Genomic DNA, 22,125 nt, shown 5'->3' on the forward strand with positions numbered 1-22,125 from the left:
GTGGTGCCACTCTGCACCTGGGCTGGCGTGGGTCCAGAGGCCCAGCCTGCTTCCAAGCAGCAATCCCACCTCCCGGCCAACTTTCCAGCTTACAGACAGAACACTGACATTAGACGGTATGGCATATCCCTTTAGCCAGTCTGGGTCGACTGTCCCAGCCGTGTCTCCTCTCAACCTCTCTAGGCAGCCCCAGCCTGCTTGCTGCTGGCATGGGGCCGGGAGCAGCAAAGGCAGGATGGCCTGGGGCGCTGAGAGCGGGAGCAGGAGCACCCTGCTCTGTGAGAGCTTCAAACTGTATGCCCTTGGCCACGCATACCAGGCACCGCAACTGCCCTGGTCTCTGTGGGCTCCCAACAGCAAGAGAACTCACAGACATCAATGACAGCCTGCCAGAGCTGTGCTTCGTAGAGGAAGGTTTACATGGCTTGGGTGGGCTTGGCTTATTTGCCTTGCGAATTCCTGCTTGCCTGCCGCGACTGATACCAGGCTGGCTCTTCAACAGCCAAACATGTGCCTACCGCCTGCAGCAGTTATGTGCTCCGGTGCAGGCTTGTGGGCAAGGACCTGGTGGCAAAGGGCTGCAGAGAGCAGGGTGACAGTGAGCTTGGCAGAGGGGCTGGGTTGCCACACCTGGTTTGCTCCCACTAACTGTTAGCAGCCAGCGCATGGAGCCAGGTGCTGCTGCCTGCCATGGGTCCTGCACACCCTCACCCCGCGAGCCAGACCATTCAGCGGGGGCTGCAGGGGGGTCCTCCCCTTTGGCTTGGAACGCCCCAGTGCCACAGCCCCTCCACCCCACAGAAGTCGACGCTGTGCCCAGCACCCAGAACCAGTGGCTTTGTGACATAGGCCCTGTTGCTAAGGGCACCGCTGGCAACAGACATACTGCAGGCACTCCATCATCTGCTGCGCTGGTGGTAGCAAGCCCTTGGTTCTAGCAGCTGCCACGTGCTATTGCTGCTGGCTGCCATGAATGCGTTCTACCTCCTCGTTCTGCTGGCCCTGTGCCAGACTGTGCACAGCACCTGGGAGACCTGCACGTAAGTGGCCCGAAGCTCTCGCAGGGAGCCTGGGCAACCGTTATGGGATTCACTGCAAGGTGCCAGCTTGTCCCCCACAGGCAGGCCGCAGCTTCCCAAACTCCGTGTGGGAGCCTCAGGTCCTTGCCAGCACCCAGGCTGCTGGCACTGTTTGTCTGCGGGGCTAAAGCAGAAACAGGGGCAGATGGATGCACAGCCCATGGGGTTCCCTGGCCTTGCTGTCCACACAGCGCCTTGTGGGGAGGGAAGACAGCTGACCTTCAGCCTCAACGGCAGCAAGCCGTTGAGCGGGACAGTAACGAGCTTCTGCTTACAGGACCTGCGGGCTCCGGCCTATGGCTGAGTACTACGGCCTGTCACGCGTTGTGGGTGGCACAGATGCCCTGCCAGGGGCCTGGCCCTGGATCGTCAGCATCCAGAATCCCTGGAAACCAGGCACAGGGCATGTATGCGGTGGCTCCCTCATCCACCCAGAGTGGGTCCTCACCGCAGCCCACTGCTTCGTCAACGCCTGGTAAGGAGGAGCAGGGAACGGCCATATCCCCACAACACTCCCAGCTGCCCTGTGCACGGCCCCATGTGCCTCTCCCATCCCTTTCACTTGCCGTGCGCCCAGTGGCTGGACACTCCCCAGCCCAGCTCAGGAGAAAGCTGGGCTCGCTCCACTGCTTCCTAGCAGCCTCCAGCTCTACGTGCCTTGGGCCCGAGGCATGCCTGGGCAGTCGCACCCTCCATAGCACCGCTCTCCTCTCTCCCTCGTCAAGCAGATGGCAGGCAACTGCTGGGCTGCAGCAGCACGTGGCTCCTCCGCTGCCTCTGAGCACTCTTCCCTTTATCTGCCTTCCAGGAACGTCACGATGTGGCACGTGGTGATTGGTGCCACGCACCTGACTCATCTGGGTCCTGAGACCCAGGTGCGTGGTATCAGGAGGCTGATAGTTCACGAACACTATTACAACATCACGCAAGAGAATGACATTGCGCTGCTGGAATTGGACCTGCCTGTCCTGTGCAGCGCCTACACCCAGCTTGCCTGTGTGCCCGATGCCACGCTGAGAGTGTCACAGATGACCACCTGCTACGCTAGCGGTTGGGGTGCCATGATGGAGGGAGGTGAGTTCCTAAGCACTACTCGGGGCCCAACTGCAAGCTCAGCACACTGGGGTGGTGGGCTGGGCTTCCTGACAGCAGAGGCAAAATGTCGCCACGCTCAGGCTGTGGGGGCATGTGCCTATAGAGAGGGGGTGGGCCTGACCCATTACCCAAAGTGAGACAGGAGGCAAACACCACTACAATGCGTTCAAGAGGCCAAGCCAAGACTTAGGGAAGGGGCTCACCCAGATTGGCGAGGAGAACCAGCAACGTGCTGCTGCATTCTTTTCTCTACTCACAGCTTCATCAGTCCATGTGCTGCAGGAGGCCAAGGTCAACCTCATCAACACCCGCCTCTGTAACAGCAGCGGGTGGTACCGAGGGACCATCCACACCCACAACCTGTGTGCTGGGTATCCCCAGGGTGGCATCGACACCTGCCAGGTAGGAGCATGCAACAAGTCGGCCTCCAGCATCACAGGTAGCCCTGTCACAGTGGCCCAAACGGCCCCCAGTGCGTGCTTTGCCTCGCAAGCCACCCTCCCACCGCTGCTGGCACTAGCCTCTCCTTCCTCATGGGCAGCTCCCTTCCCACTGCCCGCCCTTGCCCACCCAGAGCTCTTGGCAGCCCACAGGCCCACATCCCAGTCCTGCAAGATCCACCTTCCGCACACCCAGGGTCGCTGCGCAGAGCTGAGGGAGAGCCCAAACTTTCTCCGAGGGAAGGAGCCAGCCCTAGTGCTGACAGCGGCCACCCAAGACCACAGGCATCCTCTCTCCTCCCCCTGCAGGGTGACAGCGGCGGTCCTCTCGTCTGCAAAGATAACAACGCTGAATACTTCTGGCTTGTTGGAGTCACCAGTTGGGGCTGGGGCTGCGCAAGAGCAAAGCGGCCCGGGGTCTACACCTCCACCCAACACTTTTACAACTGGATCCTCCAACAGATGGGAGTGCGCTCGGCAGGAAGGGGTTCTCCAACAGCATGGGAATGGAGCCATTTCACCACCAACTCAACCCCCTTACAGAAGCCAGAGCCCACACCAACACAATCAGCTGGCTTCAGCGCCTGCCCTTTTCCACGACAGAAAATCGTGGAATTCTTCACCAGGGTGCGAGACTTCCTGCAGGACCTATTGGCCAAAATGGCTTGAGCAAGCAGGAGGGCCGGGATCTGGGCCAGGCAGCACTGTACCACCGCCACCTGCTGTTGGAGCAACGCCCACCCATCCTCAGCATCACAGCCCTGCTGTGTCCTGTCCACACTCCTTGGGGTTCCAACGGGTGCTGACATCCACTTTGTTCTTTTAATAAAGTTGCTTATTTTCATGGCTAAGCACGCTTCAGCTCAAGTCTCCTGGGCAAGGGCCAGCACTTCCACGCCCTACACGTGCAAAATCAGGCCGCAGGCACAAAGGGTACAAAGGGAAAAGTCACTCGAAAGGGCTGACACCATGTCTGTTCAGAGGGAAGGCTGCTCTCAACCACCGTGGGTTGGAGCGGCCATCACACTGTGCCTAGAAAGAGGATAGGAAAATACAATGTGACACACAGGTGATGCAATCTGGGGGGATGCCTTAAGGCACCAAAGCTGAAGATGAGGGCCTGCCCTAAGCCTGAGCTAAGCAAAGAGAGCACAGGAAATGCCTGAGCATGACAAGAGAATATGCTGACCACAGCAACCGGGCTGAGAAGCTCGCAGCAGTTACAAGTGCCCTGAGGAAGAGCCACCTTGCGGGCGCTCATGGGGGGGGGGTGATGGGAGAGGTGGCACCGCTTCACAGACAACCGAATGAAGAGTTGGGGTCATGCTGGGGAGAGGAGTTCGGCAGGGACAGCTGTACCCTGGAAACCCCCTCAGTAATGCCACAGAAGTCCAAGGGGGCATGGCTAGCAGCACCTGACCCACCAAATCTGCTCCCCGATGTGGAAACCTGGGAGCCAGGGGGAAAAACAACAGTGGGTATGTATGTCCCTGGGCTGGGAGGAGACAAGGACAGAGAAAGGGAGGAGCCAAGGAAGACCACCGGAATGCATAAGCACACAAGATGGAGAGAAGAGGGGATCAGAGAGCCACACTGAGGCACGCTGCTGGCTGCTTTGCATGTTTGACTGAGCCCTGCAATGAACCACCACATACATCCGACGTTCTTTCTGAAGAGTGATTCCAAACCCTTTTCTGCGTGGTGCCACTCTGCACCTGGGCTGGCGTGGGTCCAGAGGCCCAGCCTGCTTCCAAGCAGCAATCCCACCTCCCGGCCAACTTTCCAGCTTACAGACAGAACACTGACATTAGACGGTATGGCATATCCCTTTAGCCAGTCTGGGTCGACTGTCCCAGCCGTGTCTCCTCTCAACCTCTCTAGGCAGCCCCAGCCTGCTTGCTGCTGGCATGGGGCCGGGAGCAGCAAAGGCAGGATGGCCTGGGGCGCTGAGAGCGGGAGCAGGAGCACCCTGCTCTGTGAGAGCTTCAAACTGTATGCCCTTGGCCACGCATACCAGGCACCGCAACTGCCCTGGTCTCTGTGGGCTCCCAACAGCAAGAGAACTCACAGACATCAATGACAGCCTGCCAGAGCTGTGCTTCGTAGAGGAAGGTTTACATGGCTTGGGTGGGCTTGGCTTATTTGCCTTGCGAATTCCTGCTTGCCTGCCGCGACTGATACCAGGCTGGCTCTTCAACAGCCAAACATGTGCCTACCGCCTGCAGCAGTTATGTGCTCCGGTGCAGGCTTGTGGGCAAGGACCTGGTGGCAAAGGGCTGCAGAGAGCAGGGTGACAGTGAGCTTGGCAGAGGGGCTGGGTTGCCACACCTGGTTTGCTCCCACTAACTGTTAGCAGCCAGCGCATGGAGCCAGGTGCTGCTGCCTGCCATGGGTCCTGCACACCCTCACCCCGCGAGCCAGACCATTCAGCGGGGGCTGCAGGGGGGTCCTCCCCTTTGGCTTGGAACGCCCCAGTGCCACAGCCCCTCCACCCCACAGAAGTTGACGCTGTGCCCAGCACCCAGAACCAGTGGCTTTGTGACATAGGCCCTGTTGCTAAGGGCACCGCTGGCAACAGACATACTGCAGGCACTCCATCATCTGCTGCGCTGGTGGTAGCAAGCCCTTGGTTCTAGCAGCTGCCACGTGCTATTGCTGCTGGCTGCCATGAATGCGTTCTACCTCCTCGTTCTGCTGGCCCTGTGCCAGACTGTGCACAGCACCTGGGAGACCTGCACGTAAGTGGCCCGAAGCTCTCGCAGGGAGCCTGGGCAACCGTTATGGGATTCACTGCAAGGTGCCAGCTTGTCCCCCACAGGCAGGCCGCAGCTTCCCAAACTCCGTGTGGGAGCCTCAGGTCCTTGCCAGCACCCAGGCTGCTGGCACTGTTTGTCTGCGGGGCTAAAGCAGAAACAGGGGCAGATGGATGCACAGCCCATGGGGTTCCCTGGCCTTGCTGTCCACACAGCGCCTTGTGGGGAGGGAAGACAGCTGACCTTCAGCCTCAACGGCAGCAAGCCGTTGAGCGGGACAGTAACGAGCTTCTGCTTACAGGACCTGCGGGCTCCGGCCTATGGCTGAGTACTACGGCCTGTCACGCGTTGTGGGTGGCACAGATGCCCTGCCAGGGGCCTGGCCCTGGATCGTCAGCATCCAGAATCCCTGGAAACCAGGCACAGGGCATGTATGCGGTGGCTCCCTCATCCACCCAGAGTGGGTCCTCACCGCAGCCCACTGCTTCGTCAACGCCTGGTAAGGAGGAGCAGGGAACGGCCATATCCCCACAACACTCCCAGCTGCCCTGTGCACGGCCCCATGTGCCTCTCCCATCCCTTTCACTTGCCGTGCGCCCAGTGGCTGGACACTCCCCAGCCCAGCTCAGGAGAAAGCTGGGCTCGCTCCACTGCTTCCTAGCAGCCTCCAGCTCTACGTGCCTTGGGCCCGAGGCATGCCTGGGCAGTCGCACCCTCCATAGCACCGCTCTCCTCTCTCCCTCGTCAAGCAGATGGCAGGCAACTGCTGGGCTGCAGCAGCACGTGGCTCCTCCGCTGCCTCTGAGCACTCTTCCCTTTATCTGCCTTCCAGGAACGTCACGATGTGGCACGTGGTGATTGGTGCCACGCACCTGACTCATCTGGGTCCTGAGACCCAGGTGCGTGGTATCAGGAGGCTGATAGTTCACGAACACTATTACAACATCACGCAAGAGAATGACATTGCGCTGCTGGAATTGGACCTGCCTGTCCTGTGCAGCGCCTACACCCAGCTTGCCTGTGTGCCCGATGCCACGCTGAGAGTGTCACAGATGACCACCTGCTACGCTAGCGGTTGGGGTGCCATGATGGAGGGAGGTGAGTTCCTAAGCACTACTCGGGGCCCAACTGCAAGCTCAGCACACTGGGGTGGTGGGCTGGGCTTCCTGACAGCAGAGGCAAAATGTCGCCACGCTCAGGCTGTGGGGGCATGTGCCTATAGAGAGGGGGTGGGCCTGACCCATTACCCAAAGTGAGACAGGAGGCAAACACCACTACAATGCGTTCAAGAGGCCAAGCCAAGACTTAGGGAAGGGGCTCACCCAGATTGGCGAGGAGAACCAGCAACGTGCCGCTGCATTCTTTTCTCTACTCACAGCTTCATCAGTCCATGTGCTGCAGGAGGCCAAGGTCAACCTCATCAACACCCGCCTCTGTAACAGCAGCGGGTGGTACCGAGGGACCATCCACACCCACAACCTGTGTGCTGGGTATCCCCAGGGTGGCATCGACACCTGCCAGGTAGGAGCATGCAACAAGTCGGCCTCCAGCATCACAGGTAGCCCTGTCACAGTGGCCCAAACGGCCCCCAGTGCGTGCTTTGCCTCGCAAGCCACCCTCCCACCGCTGCTGGCACTAGCCTCTCCTTCCTCATGGGCAGCTCCCTTCCCACTGCCCGCCCTTGCCCACCCAGAGCTCTTGGCAGCCCACAGGCCCACATCCCAGTCCTGCAAGATCCACCTTCCGCACACCCAGGGTCGCTGCGCAGAGCTGAGGGAGAGCCCAAACTTTCTCCGAGGGAAGGAGCCAGCCCTAGTGCTGACAGCGGCCACCCAAGACCACAGGCATCCTCTCTCCTCCCCCTGCAGGGTGACAGCGGCGGTCCTCTCGTCTGCAAAGATAACAACGCTGAATACTTCTGGCTTGTTGGAGTCACCAGTTGGGGCTGGGGCTGCGCAAGAGCAAAGCGGCCCGGGGTCTACACCTCCACCCAACACTTTTACAACTGGATCCTCCAACAGATGGGAGTGCGCTCGGCAGGAAGGGGTTCTCCAACAGCATGGGAATGGAGCCATTTCACCACCAACTCAACCCCCTTACAGAAGCCAGAGCCCACACCAACACAATCAGCTGGCTTCAGCGCCTGCCCTTTTCCACGACAGAAAATCGTGGAATTCTTCACCAGGGTGCGAGACTTCCTGCAGGACCTATTGGCCAAAATGGCTTGAGCAAGCAGGAGGGCCGGGATCTGGGCCAGGCAGCACTGTACCACCGCCACCTGCTGTTGGAGCAATGCCCACCCATCCTCAGCATCACAGCCCTGCTGTGTCCTGTCCACACTCCTTGGGGTTCCAAGAGGTGCTGACATCCACTTTGTTCTTGTAATAAAGTTGCTTATTTTCATGGCTAAGCACGCTTCAGCTCAAGTCTCCTGGGCAAGGGCCAGCACTTCCACGCCCTACACGTGCAAAATCAGGCCGCAGGCACAAAGGGTACAAAGGGAAAAGTCACTCGAAAGGGCTGACACCATGTCTGTTCAGAGGGAAGGCTGCTCTCAACCACCGTGGGTTGGAGCGGCCATCACACTGTGCCTAGAAAGAGGATAGGAAAATACAATGTGACACACAGGTGATGCAATCTGGGGGGATGCCTTAAGGCACCAAAGCTGAAGATGAGGGCCTGCCCTAAGCCTGAGCTAAGCAAAGAGAGCACAGGAAATGCCTGAGCATGACAAGAGAATATGCTGACCACAGCAACCGGGCTGAGAAGCTCGCAGCAGTTACAAGTGCCCTGAGGAAGAGCCACCTTGCGGGCGCTCATGGGGGGGGGTGATGGGAGAGGTGGCACCGCTTCACAGACAACCGAATGAAGAGTTGGGGTCATGCTGGGGAGAGGAGTTCGGCAGGGACAGCTGTACCCTGGAAACCCCCTCAGTAATGCCACAGAAGTCCAAGGGGGCATGGCTAGCAGCACCTGACCCACCAAATCTGCTCCCCGATGTGGAAACCTGGGAGCCAGGGGGAAAAACAACAGTGGGTATGTATGTCCCTGGGCTGGGAGGAGACAAGGACAGAGAAAGGGAGGAGCCAAGGAAGACCACCGGAATGCATAAGCACACAAGATGGAGAGAAGAGGGGATCAGAGAGCCACACTGAGGCACGCTGCTGGCTGCTTTGCATGTTTGACTGAGCCCTGCAATGAACCACCACATACATCCGACGTTCTTTCTGAAGAGTGATTCCAAACCCTTTTCTGCGTGGTGCCACTCTGCACCTGGGCTGGCGTGGGTCCAGAGGCCCAGCCTGCTTCCAAGCAGCAATCCCACCTCCCGGCCAACTTTCCAGCTTACAGACAGAACACTGACATTAGACGGTATGGCATATCCCTTTAGCCAGTCTGGGTCGACTGTCCCAGCCGTGTCTCCTCTCAACCTCTCTAGGCAGCCCCAGCCTGCTTGCTGCTGGCATGGGGCCGGGAGCAGCAAAGGCAGGATGGCCTGGGACGCTGAGAGCGGGAGCAGGAGCACCCTGCTCTGTGAGAGCTTCAAACTGTATGCCCTTGGCCACGCATACCAGGCACCGCAACTGCCCTGGTCTCTGTGGGCTCCCAACAGCAAGAGAACTCACAGACATCAATGACAGCCTGCCAGAGCTGTGCTTCGTAGAGGAAGGTTTACATGGCTTGGGTGGGCTTGGCTTAGTTGGCTTGCGAATTCCTGCTTGCCTGCCGCGACTGATACCAGGCTGGCTCTTCAACAGCCAAACATGTGCCTACCGCCTGCAGCAGTTATGTGCTCCGGTGCAGGCTTGTGGGCAAGGACCTGGTGGCAAAGGGCTGCAGAGAGCAGGGTGACAGTGAGCTTGGCAGAGGGGCTGGGTTGCCACACCTGGTTTGCTCCCACTAACTGTTAGCAGCCAGCGCATGGAGCCAGGTGCTGCTGCCTGCCATGGGTCCTGCACACCCTCACCCCGCGAGCCAGACCATTCAGCGGGGGCTGCAGGGGGGTCCTCCCCTTTGCCTTGGAACGCCCCAGTGCCACAGCCCCTCCACCCCACAGAAGTTGACGCTGTGCCCAGCACCCAGAACCAGTGGCTTTGTGACATAGGCCCTGTTGCTAAGGGCACCGCTGGCAACAGACATACTGCAGGCACTCCATCATCTGCTGCGCTGGTGGTAGCAAGCCCTTGGTTCTAGCAGCTGCCACGTGCTATTGCTGCTGGCTGCCATGAATGCGTTCTACCTCCTCGTTCTGCTGGCCCTGTGCCAGACTGTGCACAGCACCTGGGAGACCTGCACGTAAGTGGCCCGAAGCTCTCGCAGGGAGCCTGGGCAACCGTTATGGGATTCACTGCAAGGTGCCAGCTTGTCCCCCACAGGCAGGCCGCAGCTTCCCAAACTCCGTGTGGGAGCCTCAGGTCCTTGCCAGCACCCAGGCTGCTGGCACTGTTTGTCTGCGGGGCTAAAGCAGAAACAGGGGCAGATGGATGCACAGCCCATGGGGTTCCCTGGCCTTGCTGTCCACACAGCGCCTTGTGGGGAGGGAAGACAGCTGACCTTCAGCCTCAACGGCAGCAAGCCGTTGAGCGGGACAGTAACGAGCTTCTGCTTACAGGACCTGCGGGCTCCGGCCTATGGCTGAGTACTACGGCCTGTCACGCGTTGTGGGTGGCACAGATGCCCTGCCAGGGGCCTGGCCCTGGATCGTCAGCATCCAGAATCCCTGGAAACCAGGCACAGGGCATGTATGCGGTGGCTCCCTCATCCACCCAGAGTGGGTCCTCACCGCAGCCCACTGCTTCGTCAACGCCTGGTAAGGAGGAGCAGGGAACGGCCATATCCCCACAACACTCCCAGCTGCCCTGTGCACGGCCCCATGTGCCTCTCCCATCCCTTTCACTTGCCGTGCGCCCAGTGGCTGGACACTCCCCAGCCCAGCTCAGGAGAAAGCTGGGCTCGCTCCACTGCTTCCTAGCAGCCTCCAGCTCTACGTGCCTTGGGCCCGAGGCATGCCTGGGCAGTCGCACCCTCCATAGCACCGCTCTCCTCTCTCCCTCGTCAAGCAGATGGCAGGCAACTGCTGGGCTGCAGCAGCACGTGGCTCCTCCGCTGCCTCTGAGCACTCTTCCCTTTATCTGCCTTCCAGGAACGTCACGATGTGGCACGTGGTGATTGGTGCCACGCACCTGACTCATCTGGGTCCTGAGACCCAGGTGCGTGGTATCAGGAGGCTGATAGTTCACGAACACTATTACAACATCACGCAAGAGAATGACATTGCGCTGCTGGAATTGGACCTGCCTGTCCTGTGCAGCGCCTACACCCAGCTTGCCTGTGTGCCCGATGCCACGCTGAGAGTGTCACAGATGACCACCTGCTACGCTAGCGGTTGGGGTGCCATGATGGAGGGAGGTGAGTTCCTAAGCACTACTCGGGGCCCAACTGCAAGCTCAGCACACTGGGGTGGTGGGCTGGGCTTCCTGACAGCAGAGGCAAAATGTCGCCACGCTCAGGCTGTGGGGGCATGTGCCTATAGAGAGGGGGTGGGCCTGACCCATTACCCAAAGTGAGACAGGAGGCAAACACCACTACAATGCGTTCAAGAGGCCAAGCCAAGACTTAGGGAAGGGGCTCACCCAGATTGGCGAGGAGAACCAGCAACGTGCCGCTGCATTCTTTTCTCTACTCACAGCTTCATCAGTCCATGTGCTGCAGGAGGCCAAGGTCAACCTCATCAACACCCGCCTCTGTAACAGCAGCGGGTGGTACCGAGGGACCATCCACACCCACAACCTGTGTGCTGGGTATCCCCAGGGTGGCATCGACACCTGCCAGGTAGGAGCATGCAACAAGTCGGCCTCCAGCATCACAGGTAGCCCTGTCACAGTGGCCCAAACGGCCCCCAGTGCGTGCTTTGCCTCGCAAGCCACCCTCCCACCGCTGCTGGCACTAGCCTCTCCTTCCTCATGGGCAGCTCCCTTCCCACTGCCCGCCCTTGCCCACCCAGAGCTCTTGGCAGCCCACAGGCCCACATCCCAGTCCTGCAAGATCCACCTTCCGCACACCCAGGGTCGCTGCGCAGAGCTGAGGGAGAGCCCAAACTTTCTCCGAGGGAAGGAGCCAGCCCTAGTGCTGACAGCGGCCACCCAAGACCACAGGCATCCTCTCTCCTCCCCCTGCAGGGTGACAGCGGCGGTCCTCTCGTCTGCAAAGATAACAACGCTGAATACTTCTGGCTTGTTGGAGTCACCAGTTGGGGCTGGGGCTGCGCAAGAGCAAAGCGGCCCGGGGTCTACACCTCCACCCAACACTTTTACAACTGGATCCTCCAACAGATGGGAGTGCGCTCGGCAGGAAGGGGTTCTCCAACAGCATGGGAATGGAGCCATTTCACCACCAACTCAACCCCCTTACAGAAGCCAGAGCCCACACCAACACAATCAGCTGGCTTCAGCGCCTGCCCTTTTCCACGACAGAAAATCGTGGAATTCTTCACCAGGGTGCGAGACTTCCTGCAGGACCTATTGGCCAAAATGGCTTGAGCAAGCAGGAGGGCCGGGATCTGGGCCAGGCAGCACTGTACCACCGCCACCTGCTGTTGGAGCAACGCCCACCCATCCTCAGCATCACAGCCCTGCTGTGTCCTGTCCACACTCCTTGGGGTTCCAACGGGTGCTGACATCCACTTTGTTCTTTTAATAAAGTTGCTTATTTTCATGGCTAAGCACGCTTCAGCTCAAGTCTCCTGGGCAAGGGCCAGCACTTCCACGCCCTACACGTGCAAAATCAGGCCGCAGGCACAAAGGGTACAAAGGGAAAAGTCACTCGAAAGGGCTGACACCATGTCTGTTCAGAGGGAAGGCTGCTCTCAACCACCGTGGGTTGGAGCGGCCATCACACTGTGCCTAGAAAGAGGATAGGAAAATACAATGTGACACACAGGTGATGCAATCTGGGGGGATGCCTTAAGGCACCAAAGCTGAAGATGAGGGCCTGCCCTAAGCCTGAGCTAAGCAAAGAGAGCACAGGAAATGCCTGAGCATGACAAGAGAATATGCTGACCACAGCAACCGGGCTGAGAAGCTCGCAGCAGTTACAAGTGCCCTGAGGAAGAGCCACCTTGCGGGCGCTCATGGGGGGGGGGTGATGGGAGAGGTGGCACCGCTTCACAGACAACCGAATGAAGAGTTGGGGTCATGCTGGGGAGAGGAGTTCGGCAGGGACAGCTGTACCCTGGAAACCCCCTCAGTAATGCCACAGAAGTCCAAGGGGGCATGGCTAGCAGCACCTGACCCACCAAATCTGCTCCCCGATGTGGAAACCTGGGAGCCAGGGGGAAAAACAACAGTGGGTATGTATGTCCCTGGGCTGGGAGGAGACAAGGACAGAGAAAGGGAGGAGCCAAGGAAGACCACCGGAATGCATAAGCACACAAGATGGAGAGAAGAGGGGATCAGAGAGCCACACTGAGGCACGCTGCTGGCTGCTTTGCATGTTTGACTGAGCCCTGCAATGAACCACCACATACATCCGACGTTCTTTCTGAAGAGTGATTCCAAACCCTTTTCTGCGTGGTGCCACTCTGCACCTGGGCTGGCGTGGGTCCAGAGGCCCAGCCTGCTTCCAAGCAGCAATCCCACCTCCCGGCCAACTTTCCAGCTTACAGACAGAACACTGACATTAGACGGTATGGCATATCCCTTTAGCCAGTCTGGGTCGACTGTCCCAGCCGTGTCTCCTCTCAACCTCTCTAGGCAGCCCCAGCCTGCTTGCTGCTGGCATGGGGCCGGGAGCAGCAAAGGCAGGATGGCCTGGGGCGCTGAGAGCGGGAGCAGGAGCACCCTGCTCTGTGAGAGCTTCAAACTGTATGCCCTTGGCCACGCATACCAGGCACCGCAACTGCCCTGGTCTCTGTGGGCTCCCAACAGCAAGAGAACTCACAGACATCAATGACAGCCTGCCAGAGCTGTGCTTCGTAGAGGAAGGTTTACATGGCTTGGGTGGGCTTGGCTTATTTGCCTTGCGAATTCCTGCTTGCCTGCCGCGACTGATACCAGGCTGGCTCTTCAACAGCCAAACATGTGCCTACCGCCTGCAGCAGTTATGTGCTCCGGTGCAGGCTTGTGGGCAAGGACCTGGTGGCAAAGGGCTGCAGAGAGCAGGGTGACAGTGAGCTTGGCAGAGGGGCTGGGTTGCCACACCTGGTTTGCTCCCACTAACTGTTAGCAGCCAGCGCATGGAGCCAGGTGCTGCTGCCTGCCATGGGTCCTGCACACCCTCACCCCGCGAGCCAGACCATTCAGCGGGGGCTGCAGGGGGGTCCTCCCCTTTGGCTTGGAACGCCCCAGTGCCACAGCCCCTCCACCCCACAGAAGTTGACGCTGTGCCCAGCACCCAGAACCAGTGGCTTTGTGACATAGGCCCTGTTGCTAAGGGCACCGCTGGCAACAGACATACTGCAGGCACTCCATCATCTGCTGCGCTGGTGGTAGCAAGCCCTTGGTTCTAGCAGCTGCCACGTGCTATTGCTGCTGGCTGCCATGAATGCGTTCTACCTCCTCGTTCTGCTGGCCCTGTGCCAGACTGTGCACAGCACCTGGGAGACCTGCACGTAAGTGGCCCGAAGCTCTCGCAGGGAGCCTGGGCAACCGTTATGGGATTCACTGCAAGGTGCCAGCTTGTCCCCCACAGGCAGGCCGCAGCTTCCCAAACTCCGTGTGGGAGCCTCAGGTCCTTGCCAGCACCCAGGCTGCTGGCACTGTTTGTCTGCGGGGCTAAAGCAGAAACAGGGGCAGATGGATGCACAGCCCATGGGGTTCCCTGGCCTTGCTGTCCACACAGCGCCTTGTGGGGAGGGAAGACAGCTGACCTTCAGCCTCAACGGCAGCAAGCCGTTGAGCGGGACAGTAACGAGCTTCTGCTTACAGGACCTGCGGGCTCCGGCCTATGGCTGAGTACTACGGCCTGTCACGCGTTGTGGGTGGCACAGATGCCCTGCCAGGGGCCTGGCCCTGGATCGTCAGCATCCAGAATCCCTGGAAACCAGGCACAGGGCATGTATGCGGTGGCTCCCTCATCCACCCAGAGTGGGTCCTCACCGCAGCCCACTGCTTCGTCAACGCCTGGTAAGGAGGAGCAGGGAACGGCCATATCCCCACAACACTCCCAGCTGCCCTGTGCACGGCCCCATGTGCCTCTCCCATCCCTTTCACTTGCCGTGCGCCCAGTGGCTGGACACTCCCCAGCCCAGCTCAGGAGAAAGCTGGGCTCGCTCCACTGCTTCCTAGCAGCCTCCAGCTCTACGTGCCTTGGGCCCGAGGCATGCCTGGGCAGTCGCACCCTCCATAGCACCGCTCTCCTCTCTCCCTCGTCAAGCAGATGGCAGGCAACTGCTGGGCTGCAGCAGCACGTGGCTCCTCCGCTGCCTCTGAGCACTCTTCCCTTTATCTGCCTTCCAGGAACGTCACGATGTGGCACGTGGTGATTGGTGCCACGCACCTGACTCATCTGGGTCCTGAGACCCAGGTGCGTGGTATCAGGAGGCTGATAGTTCACGAACACTATTACAACATCACGCAAGAGAATGACATTGCGCTGCTGGAATTGGACCTGCCTGTCCTGTGCAGCGCCTACACCCAGCTTGCCTGTGTGCCCGATGCCACGCTGAGAGTGTCACAGATGACCACCTGCTACGCTAGCGGTTGGGGTGCCATGATGGAGGGAGGTGAGTTCCTAAGCACTACTCGGGGCCCAACTGCAAGCTCAGCACACTGGGGTGGTGGGCTGGGCTTCCTGACAGCAGAGGCAAAATGTCGCCACGCTCAGGCTGTGGGGGCATGTGCCTATAGAGAGGGGGTGGGCCTGACCCATTACCCAAAGTGAGACAGGAGGCAAACACCACTACAATGCGTTCAAGAGGCCAAGCCAAGACTTAGGGAAGGGGCTCACCCAGATTGGCGAGGAGAACCAGCAACGTGCCGCTGCATTCTTTTCTCTACTCACAGCTTCATCAGTCCATGTGCTGCAGGAGGCCAAGGTCAACCTCATCAACACCCGCCTCTGTAACAGCAGCGGGTGGTACCGAGGGACCATCCACACCCACAACCTGTGTGCTGGGTATCCCCAGGGTGGCATCGACACCTGCCAGGTAGGAGCATGCAACAAGTCGGCCTCCAGCATCACAGGTAGCCCTGTCACAGTGGCCCAAACGGCCCCCAGTGCGTGCTTTGCCTCGCAAGCCACCCTCCCACCGCTGCTGGCACTAGCCTCTCCTTCCTCATGGGCAGCTCCCTTCCCACTGCCCGCCCTTGCCCACCCAGAGCTCTTGGCAGCCCACAGGCCCACATCCCAGTCCTGCAAGATCCACCTTCCGCACACCCAGGGTCGCTGCGCAGAGCTGAGGGAGAGCCCAAACTTTCTCCGAGGGAAGGAGCCAGCCCTAGTGCTGACAGCGGCCACCCAAGACCACAGGCATCCTCTCTCCTCCCCCTGCAGGGTGACAGCGGCGGTCCTCTCGTCTGCAAAGATAACAACGCTGAATACTTCTGGCTTGTTGGAGTCACCAGTTGGGGCTGGGGCTGCGCAAGAGCAAAGCGGCCCGGGGTCTACACCTCCACCCAACACTTTTACAACTGGATCCTCCAACAGATGGGAGTGCGCTCGGCAGGAAGGGGTTCTCCAACAGCATGGGAATGGAGCCATTTCACCACCAACTCAACCCCCTTACAGAAGCCAGAGCCCACACCAACACAATCAGCTGGCTTCAGCGCCTGCCCTTTTCCACGACAGAAAATCGTGGAATTCTTCACCAGGGTGCGAGACTTCCTGCAGGACCTATTGGCCAAAATGGCTTGAGCAAGCAGGAGGGCCGGGATCTGGGCCAGGCAGCACTGTACCACCGCCACCTGCTGTTGGAGCAATGCCCACCCATCCTCAGCATCACAGCCCTGCTGTGTCCTGTCCACACTCCTTGGGGTTCCAAGAGGTGCTGACATCCACTTTGTTCTTGTAATAAAGTTGCTTATTTTCATGGCTAAGCACGCTTCAGCTCAAGTCTCCTGGGCAAGGGCCAGCACTTCCACGCCCTACACGTGCAAAATCAGGCCGCAGGCACAAAGGGTACAAAGGGAAAAGTCACTCGAAAGGGCTGACACCATGTCTGTTCAGAGGGAAGGCTGCTCTCAACCACCGTGGGTTGGAGCGGCCATCACACTGTGCCTAGAAAGAGGATAGGAAAATACAATGTGACACACAGGTGATGCAATCTGGGGGGATGCCTTAAGGCACCAAAGCTGAAGATGAGGGCCTGCCCTAAGCCTGAGCTAAGCAAAGAGAGCACAGGAAATGCCTGAGCATGACAAGAGAATATGCTGACCACAGCAACCGGGCTGAGAAGCTCGCAGCAGTTACAAGTGCCCTGAGGAAGAGCCACCTTGCGGGCGCTCATGGGGGGGGGTGATGGGAGAGGTGGCACCGCTTCACAGACAACCGAATGAAGAGTTGGGGTCATGCTGGGGAGAGGAGTTCGGCAGGGACAGCTGTACCCTGGAAACCCCCTCAGTAATGCCACAGAAGTCCAAGGGGGCATGGCTAGCAGCACCTGACCCACCAAATCTGCTCCCCGATGTGGAAACCTGGGAGCCAGGGGGAAAAACAACAGTGGGTATGTATGTCCCTGGGCTGGGAGGAGACAAGGACAGAGAAAGGGAGGAGCCAAGGAAGACCACCGGAATGCATAAGCACACAAGATGGAGAGAAGAGGGGATCAGAGAGCCACACTGAGGCACGCTGCTGGCTGCTTTGCATGTTTGACTGAGCCCTGCAATGAACCACCACATACATCCGACGTTCTTTCTGAAGAGTGATTCCAAACCCTTTTCTGCGTGGTGCCACTCTGCACCTGGGCTGGCGTGGGTCCAGAGGCCCAGCCTGCTTCCAAGCAGCAATCCCACCTCCCGGCCAACTTTCCAGCTTACAGACAGAACACTGACATTAGACGGTATGGCATATCCCTTTAGCCAGTCTGGGTCGACTGTCCCAGCCGTGTCTCCTCTCAACCTCTCTAGGCAGCCCCAGCCTGCTTGCTGCTGGCATGGGGCCGGGAGCAGCAAAGGCAGGATGGCCTGGGACGCTGAGAGCGGGAGCAGGAGCACCCTGCTCTGTGAGAGCTTCAAACTGTATGCCCTTGGCCACGCATACCAGGCACCGCAACTGCCCTGGTCTCTGTGGGCTCCCAACAGCAAGAGAACTCACAGACATCAATGACAGCCTGCCAGAGCTGTGCTTCGTAGAGGAAGGTTTACATGGCTTGGGTGGGCTTGGCTTAGTTGGCTTGCGAATTCCTGCTTGCCTGCCGCGACTGATACCAGGCTGGCTCTTCAACAGCCAAACATGTGCCTACCGCCTGCAGCAGTTATGTGCTCCGGTGCAGGCTTGTGGGCAAGGACCTGGTGGCAAAGGGCTGCAGAGAGCAGGGTGACAGTGAGCTTGGCAGAGGGGCTGGGTTGCCACACCTGGTTTGCTCCCACTAACTGTTAGCAGCCAGCGCATGGAGCCAGGTGCTGCTGCCTGCCATGGGTCCTGCACACCCTCACCCCGCGAGCCAGACCATTCAGCGGGGGCTGCAGGGGGGTCCTCCCCTTTGCCTTGGAACGCCCCAGTGCCACAGCCCCTCCACCCCACAGAAGTTGACGCTGTGCCCAGCACCCAGAACCAGTGGCTTTGTGACATAGGCCCTGTTGCTAAGGGCACCGCTGGCAACAGACATACTGCAGGCACTCCATCATCTGCTGCGCTGGTGGTAGCAAGCCCTTGGTTCTAGCAGCTGCCACGTGCTATTGCTGCTGGCTGCCATGAATGCGTTCTACCTCCTCGTTCTGCTGGCCCTGTGCCAGACTGTGCACAGCACCTGGGAGACCTGCACGTAAGTGGCCCGAAGCTCTCGCAGGGAGCCTGGGCAACCGTTATGGGATTCACTGCAAGGTGCCAGCTTGTCCCCCACAGGCAGGCCGCAGCTTCCCAAACTCCGTGTGGGAGCCTCAGGTCCTTGCCAGCACCCAGGCTGCTGGCACTGTTTGTCTGCGGGGCTAAAGCAGAAACAGGGGCAGATGGATGCACAGCCCATGGGGTTCCCTGGCCTTGCTGTCCACACAGCGCCTTGTGGGGAGGGAAGACAGCTGACCTTCAGCCTCAACGGCAGCAAGCCGTTGAGCGGGACAGTAACGAGCTTCTGCTTACAGGACCTGCGGGCTCCGGCCTATGGCTGAGTACTACGGCCTGTCACGCGTTGTGGGTGGCACAGATGCCCTGCCAGGGGCCTGGCCCTGGATCGTCAGCATCCAGAATCCCTGGAAACCAGGCACAGGGCATGTATGCGGTGGCTCCCTCATCCACCCAGAGTGGGTCCTCACCGCAGCCCACTGCTTCGTCAACGCCTGGTAAGGAGGAGCAGGGAACGGCCATATCCCCACAACACTCCCAGCTGCCCTGTGCACGGCCCCATGTGCCTCTCCCATCCCTTTCACTTGCCGTGCGCCCAGTGGCTGGACACTCCCCAGCCCAGCTCAGGAGAAAGCTGGGCTCGCTCCACTGCTTCCTAGCAGCCTCCAGCTCTACGTGCCTTGGGCCCGAGGCATGCCTGGGCAGTCGCACCCTCCATAGCACCGCTCTCCTCTCTCCCTCGTCAAGCAGATGGCAGGCAACTGCTGGGCTGCAGCAGCACGTGGCTCCTCCGCTGCCTCTGAGCACTCTTCCCTTTATCTGCCTTCCAGGAACGTCACGATGTGGCACGTGGTGATTGGTGCCACGCACCTGACTCATCTGGGTCCTGAGACCCAGGTGCGTGGTATCAGGAGGCTGATAGTTCACGAACACTATTACAACATCACGCAAGAGAATGACATTGCGCTGCTGGAATTGGACCTGCCTGTCCTGTGCAGCGCCTACACCCAGCTTGCCTGTGTGCCCGATGCCACGCTGAGAGTGTCACAGATGACCACCTGCTACGCTAGTGGTTGGGGTGCCATGATGGAGGGAGGTGAGTTCCTAAGCACTACTCGGGGCCCAACTGCAAGCTCAGCACACTGGGGTGGTGGGCTGGGCTTCCTGACAGCAGAGGCAAAATGTCGCCACGCTCAGGCTGTGGGGGCATGTGCCTATAGAGAGGGGGTGGGCCTGACCCATTACCCAAAGTGAGACAGGAGGCAAACACCACTACAATGCGTTCAAGAGGCCAAGCCAAGACTTAGGGAAGGGGCTCACCCAGATTGGCGAGGAGAACCAGCAACGTGCTGCTGCATTCTTTTCTCTACTCACAGCTTCATCAGTCCATGTGCTGCAGGAGGCCAAGGTCAACCTCATCAACACCCGCCTCTGTAACAGCAGCGGGTGGTACCGAGGGACCATCCACACCCACAACCTGTGTGCTGGGTATCCCCAGGGTGGCATCGACACCTGCCAGGTAGGAGCATGCAACAAGTCGGCCTCCAGCATCACAGGTAGCCCTGTCACAGTGGCCCAAACGGCCCCCAGTGCGTGCTTTGCCTCGCAAGCCACCCTCCCACCGCTGCTGGCACTAGCCTCTCCTTCCTCATGGGCAGCTCCCTTCCCACTGCCCGCCCTTGCCCACCCAGAGCTCTTGGCAGCCCACAGGCCCACATCCCAGTCCTGCAAGATCCACCTTCCGCACACCCAGGGTCGCTGCGCAGAGCTGAGGGAGAGCCCAAACTTTCTCCGAGGGAAGGAGCCAGCCCTAGTGCTGACAGCGGCCACCCAAGACCACAGGCATCCTCTCTCCTCCCCCTGCAGGGTGACAGCGGCGGTCCTCTCGTCTGCAAAGATAACAACGCTGAATACTTCTGGCTTGTTGGAGTCACCAGTTGGGGCTGGGGCTGCGCAAGAGCAAAGCGGCCCGGGGTCTACACCTCCACCCAACACTTTTACAACTGGATCCTCCAACAGATGGGAGTGCGCTCGGCAGGAAGGGGTTCTCCAACAGCATGGGAATGGAGCCATTTCACCACCAACTCAACCCCCTTACAGAAGCCAGAGCCCACACCAACACAATCAGCTGGCTTCAGCGCCTGCCCTTTTCCACGACAGAAAATCGTGGAATTCTTCACCAGGGTGCGAGACTTCCTGCAGGACCTATTGGCCAAAATGGCTTGAGCAAGCAGGAGGGCCGGGATCTGGGCCAGGCAGCACTGTACCACCGCCACCTGCTGTTGGAGCAATGCCCACCCATCCTCAGCATCACAGCCCTGCTGTGTCCTGTCCACACTCCTTGGGGTTCCAAGAGGTGCTGACATCCACTTTGTTCTTGTAATAAAGTTGCTTATTTTCATGGCTAAGCACGCTTCAGCTCAAGTCTCCTGGGCAAGGGCCAGCACTTCCACGCCCTACACGTGCAAAATCAGGCCGCAGGCACAAAGGGTACAAAGGGAAAAGTCACTCGAAAGGGCTGACACCATGTCTGTTCAGAGGGAAGGCTGCTCTCAACCACCGTGGGTTGGAGCGGCCATCACACTGTGCCTAGAAAGAGGATAGGAAAATACAATGTGACACACAGGTGATGCAATCTGGGGGGATGCCTTAAGGCACCAAAGCTGAAGATGAGGGCCTGCCCTAAGCCTGAGCTAAGCAAAGAGAGCACAGGAAATGCCTGAGCATGACAAGAGAATATGCTGACCACAGCAACCGGGCTGAGAAGCTCGCAGCAGTTACAAGTGCCCTGAGGAAGAGCCACCTTGCGGGCGCTCATGGGGGGGGGTGATGGGAGAGGTGGCACCGCTTCACAGACAACCGAATGAAGAGTTGGGGTCATGCTGGGGAGAGGAGTTCGGCAGGGACAGCTGTACCCTGGAAACCCCCTCAGTAATGCCACAGAAGTCCAAGGGGGCATGGCTAGCAGCACCTGACCCACCAAATCTGCTCCCCGATGTGGAAACCTGGGAGCCAGGGGGAAAAACAACAGTGGGTATGTATGTCCCTGGGCTGGGAGGAGACAAGGACAGAGAAAGGGAGGAGCCAAGGAAGACCACCGGAATGCATAAGCACACAAGATGGAGAGAAGAGGGGATCAGAGAGCCACACTGAGGCACGCTGCTGGCTGCTTTGCATGTTTGACTGAGCCCTGCAATGAACCACCACATACATCCGACGTTCTTTCTGAAGAGTGATTCCAAACCCTTTTCTGCGTGGTGCCACTCTGCACCTGGGCTGGCGTGGGTCCAGAGGCCCAGCCTGCTTCCAAGCAGCAATCCCACCTCCCGGCCAACTTTCCAGCTTACAGACAGAACACTGACATTAGACGGTATGGCATATCCCTTTAGCCAGTCTGGGTCGACTGTCCCAGCCGTGTCTCCTCTCAACCTCTCTAGGCAGCCCCAGCCTGCTTGCTGCTGGCATGGGGCCGGGAGCAGCAAAGGCAGGATGGCCTGGGACGCTGAGAGCGGGAGCAGGAGCACCCTGCTCTGTGAGAGCTTCAAACTGTATGCCCTTGGCCACGCATACCAGGCACCGCAACTGCCCTGGTCTCTGTGGGCTCCCAACAGCAAGAGAACTCACAGACATCAATGACAGCCTGCCAGAGCTGTGCTTCGTAGAGGAAGGTTTACATGGCTTGGGTGGGCTTGGCTTAGTTGGCTTGCGAATTCCTGCTTGCCTGCCGCGACTGATACCAGGCTGGCTCTTCAACAGCCAAACATGTGCCTACCGCCTGCAGCAGTTATGTGCTCCGGTGCAGGCTTGTGGGCAAGGACCTGG

At 59.3% G+C, this 22,125-nt stretch overlaps 2 protein-coding genes across 2 annotated transcripts; both read left to right on the forward strand.

The window, feature by feature from the left end:
* Nucleotides 1-5,281: 5,281 nt before the first annotated feature.
* On the forward strand, nucleotides 5,282-7,595 carry LOC311189494 (acrosin-like; the record flags this gene model as incomplete). Its single annotated transcript, XM_084261157.1, has 4 exons — nucleotides 5,282-5,352; nucleotides 5,669-5,866; nucleotides 6,200-6,465; nucleotides 7,123-7,595. The coding sequence occupies 4 exons, from the start codon at nucleotides 5,282-5,284 to the stop codon at nucleotides 7,593-7,595; spliced, it is 1,008 nt and encodes a 335-aa protein (XP_084117283.1).
* Nucleotides 7,596-9,592: 1,997 nt separating this feature from the next.
* Nucleotides 9,593-11,906, forward strand: LOC311189495 (acrosin-like; the record flags this gene model as incomplete). The annotated part of the gene is made up of 4 exons (XM_084261158.1): nucleotides 9,593-9,663; nucleotides 9,980-10,177; nucleotides 10,511-10,776; nucleotides 11,434-11,906. 4 exons carry the CDS (start codon nucleotides 9,593-9,595, stop codon nucleotides 11,904-11,906), a joined length of 1,008 nt encoding a protein of 335 aa, XP_084117284.1.
* Nucleotides 11,907-22,125: the final 10,219 nt, after the last annotated feature.

Source organism: Gallinula chloropus (genome assembly GCF_964237585.1).
Source record: "Gallinula chloropus genome assembly, chromosome: 3".
Classification (NCBI taxonomy): Eukaryota; Metazoa; Chordata; class Aves; order Gruiformes; family Rallidae; genus Gallinula; species Gallinula chloropus.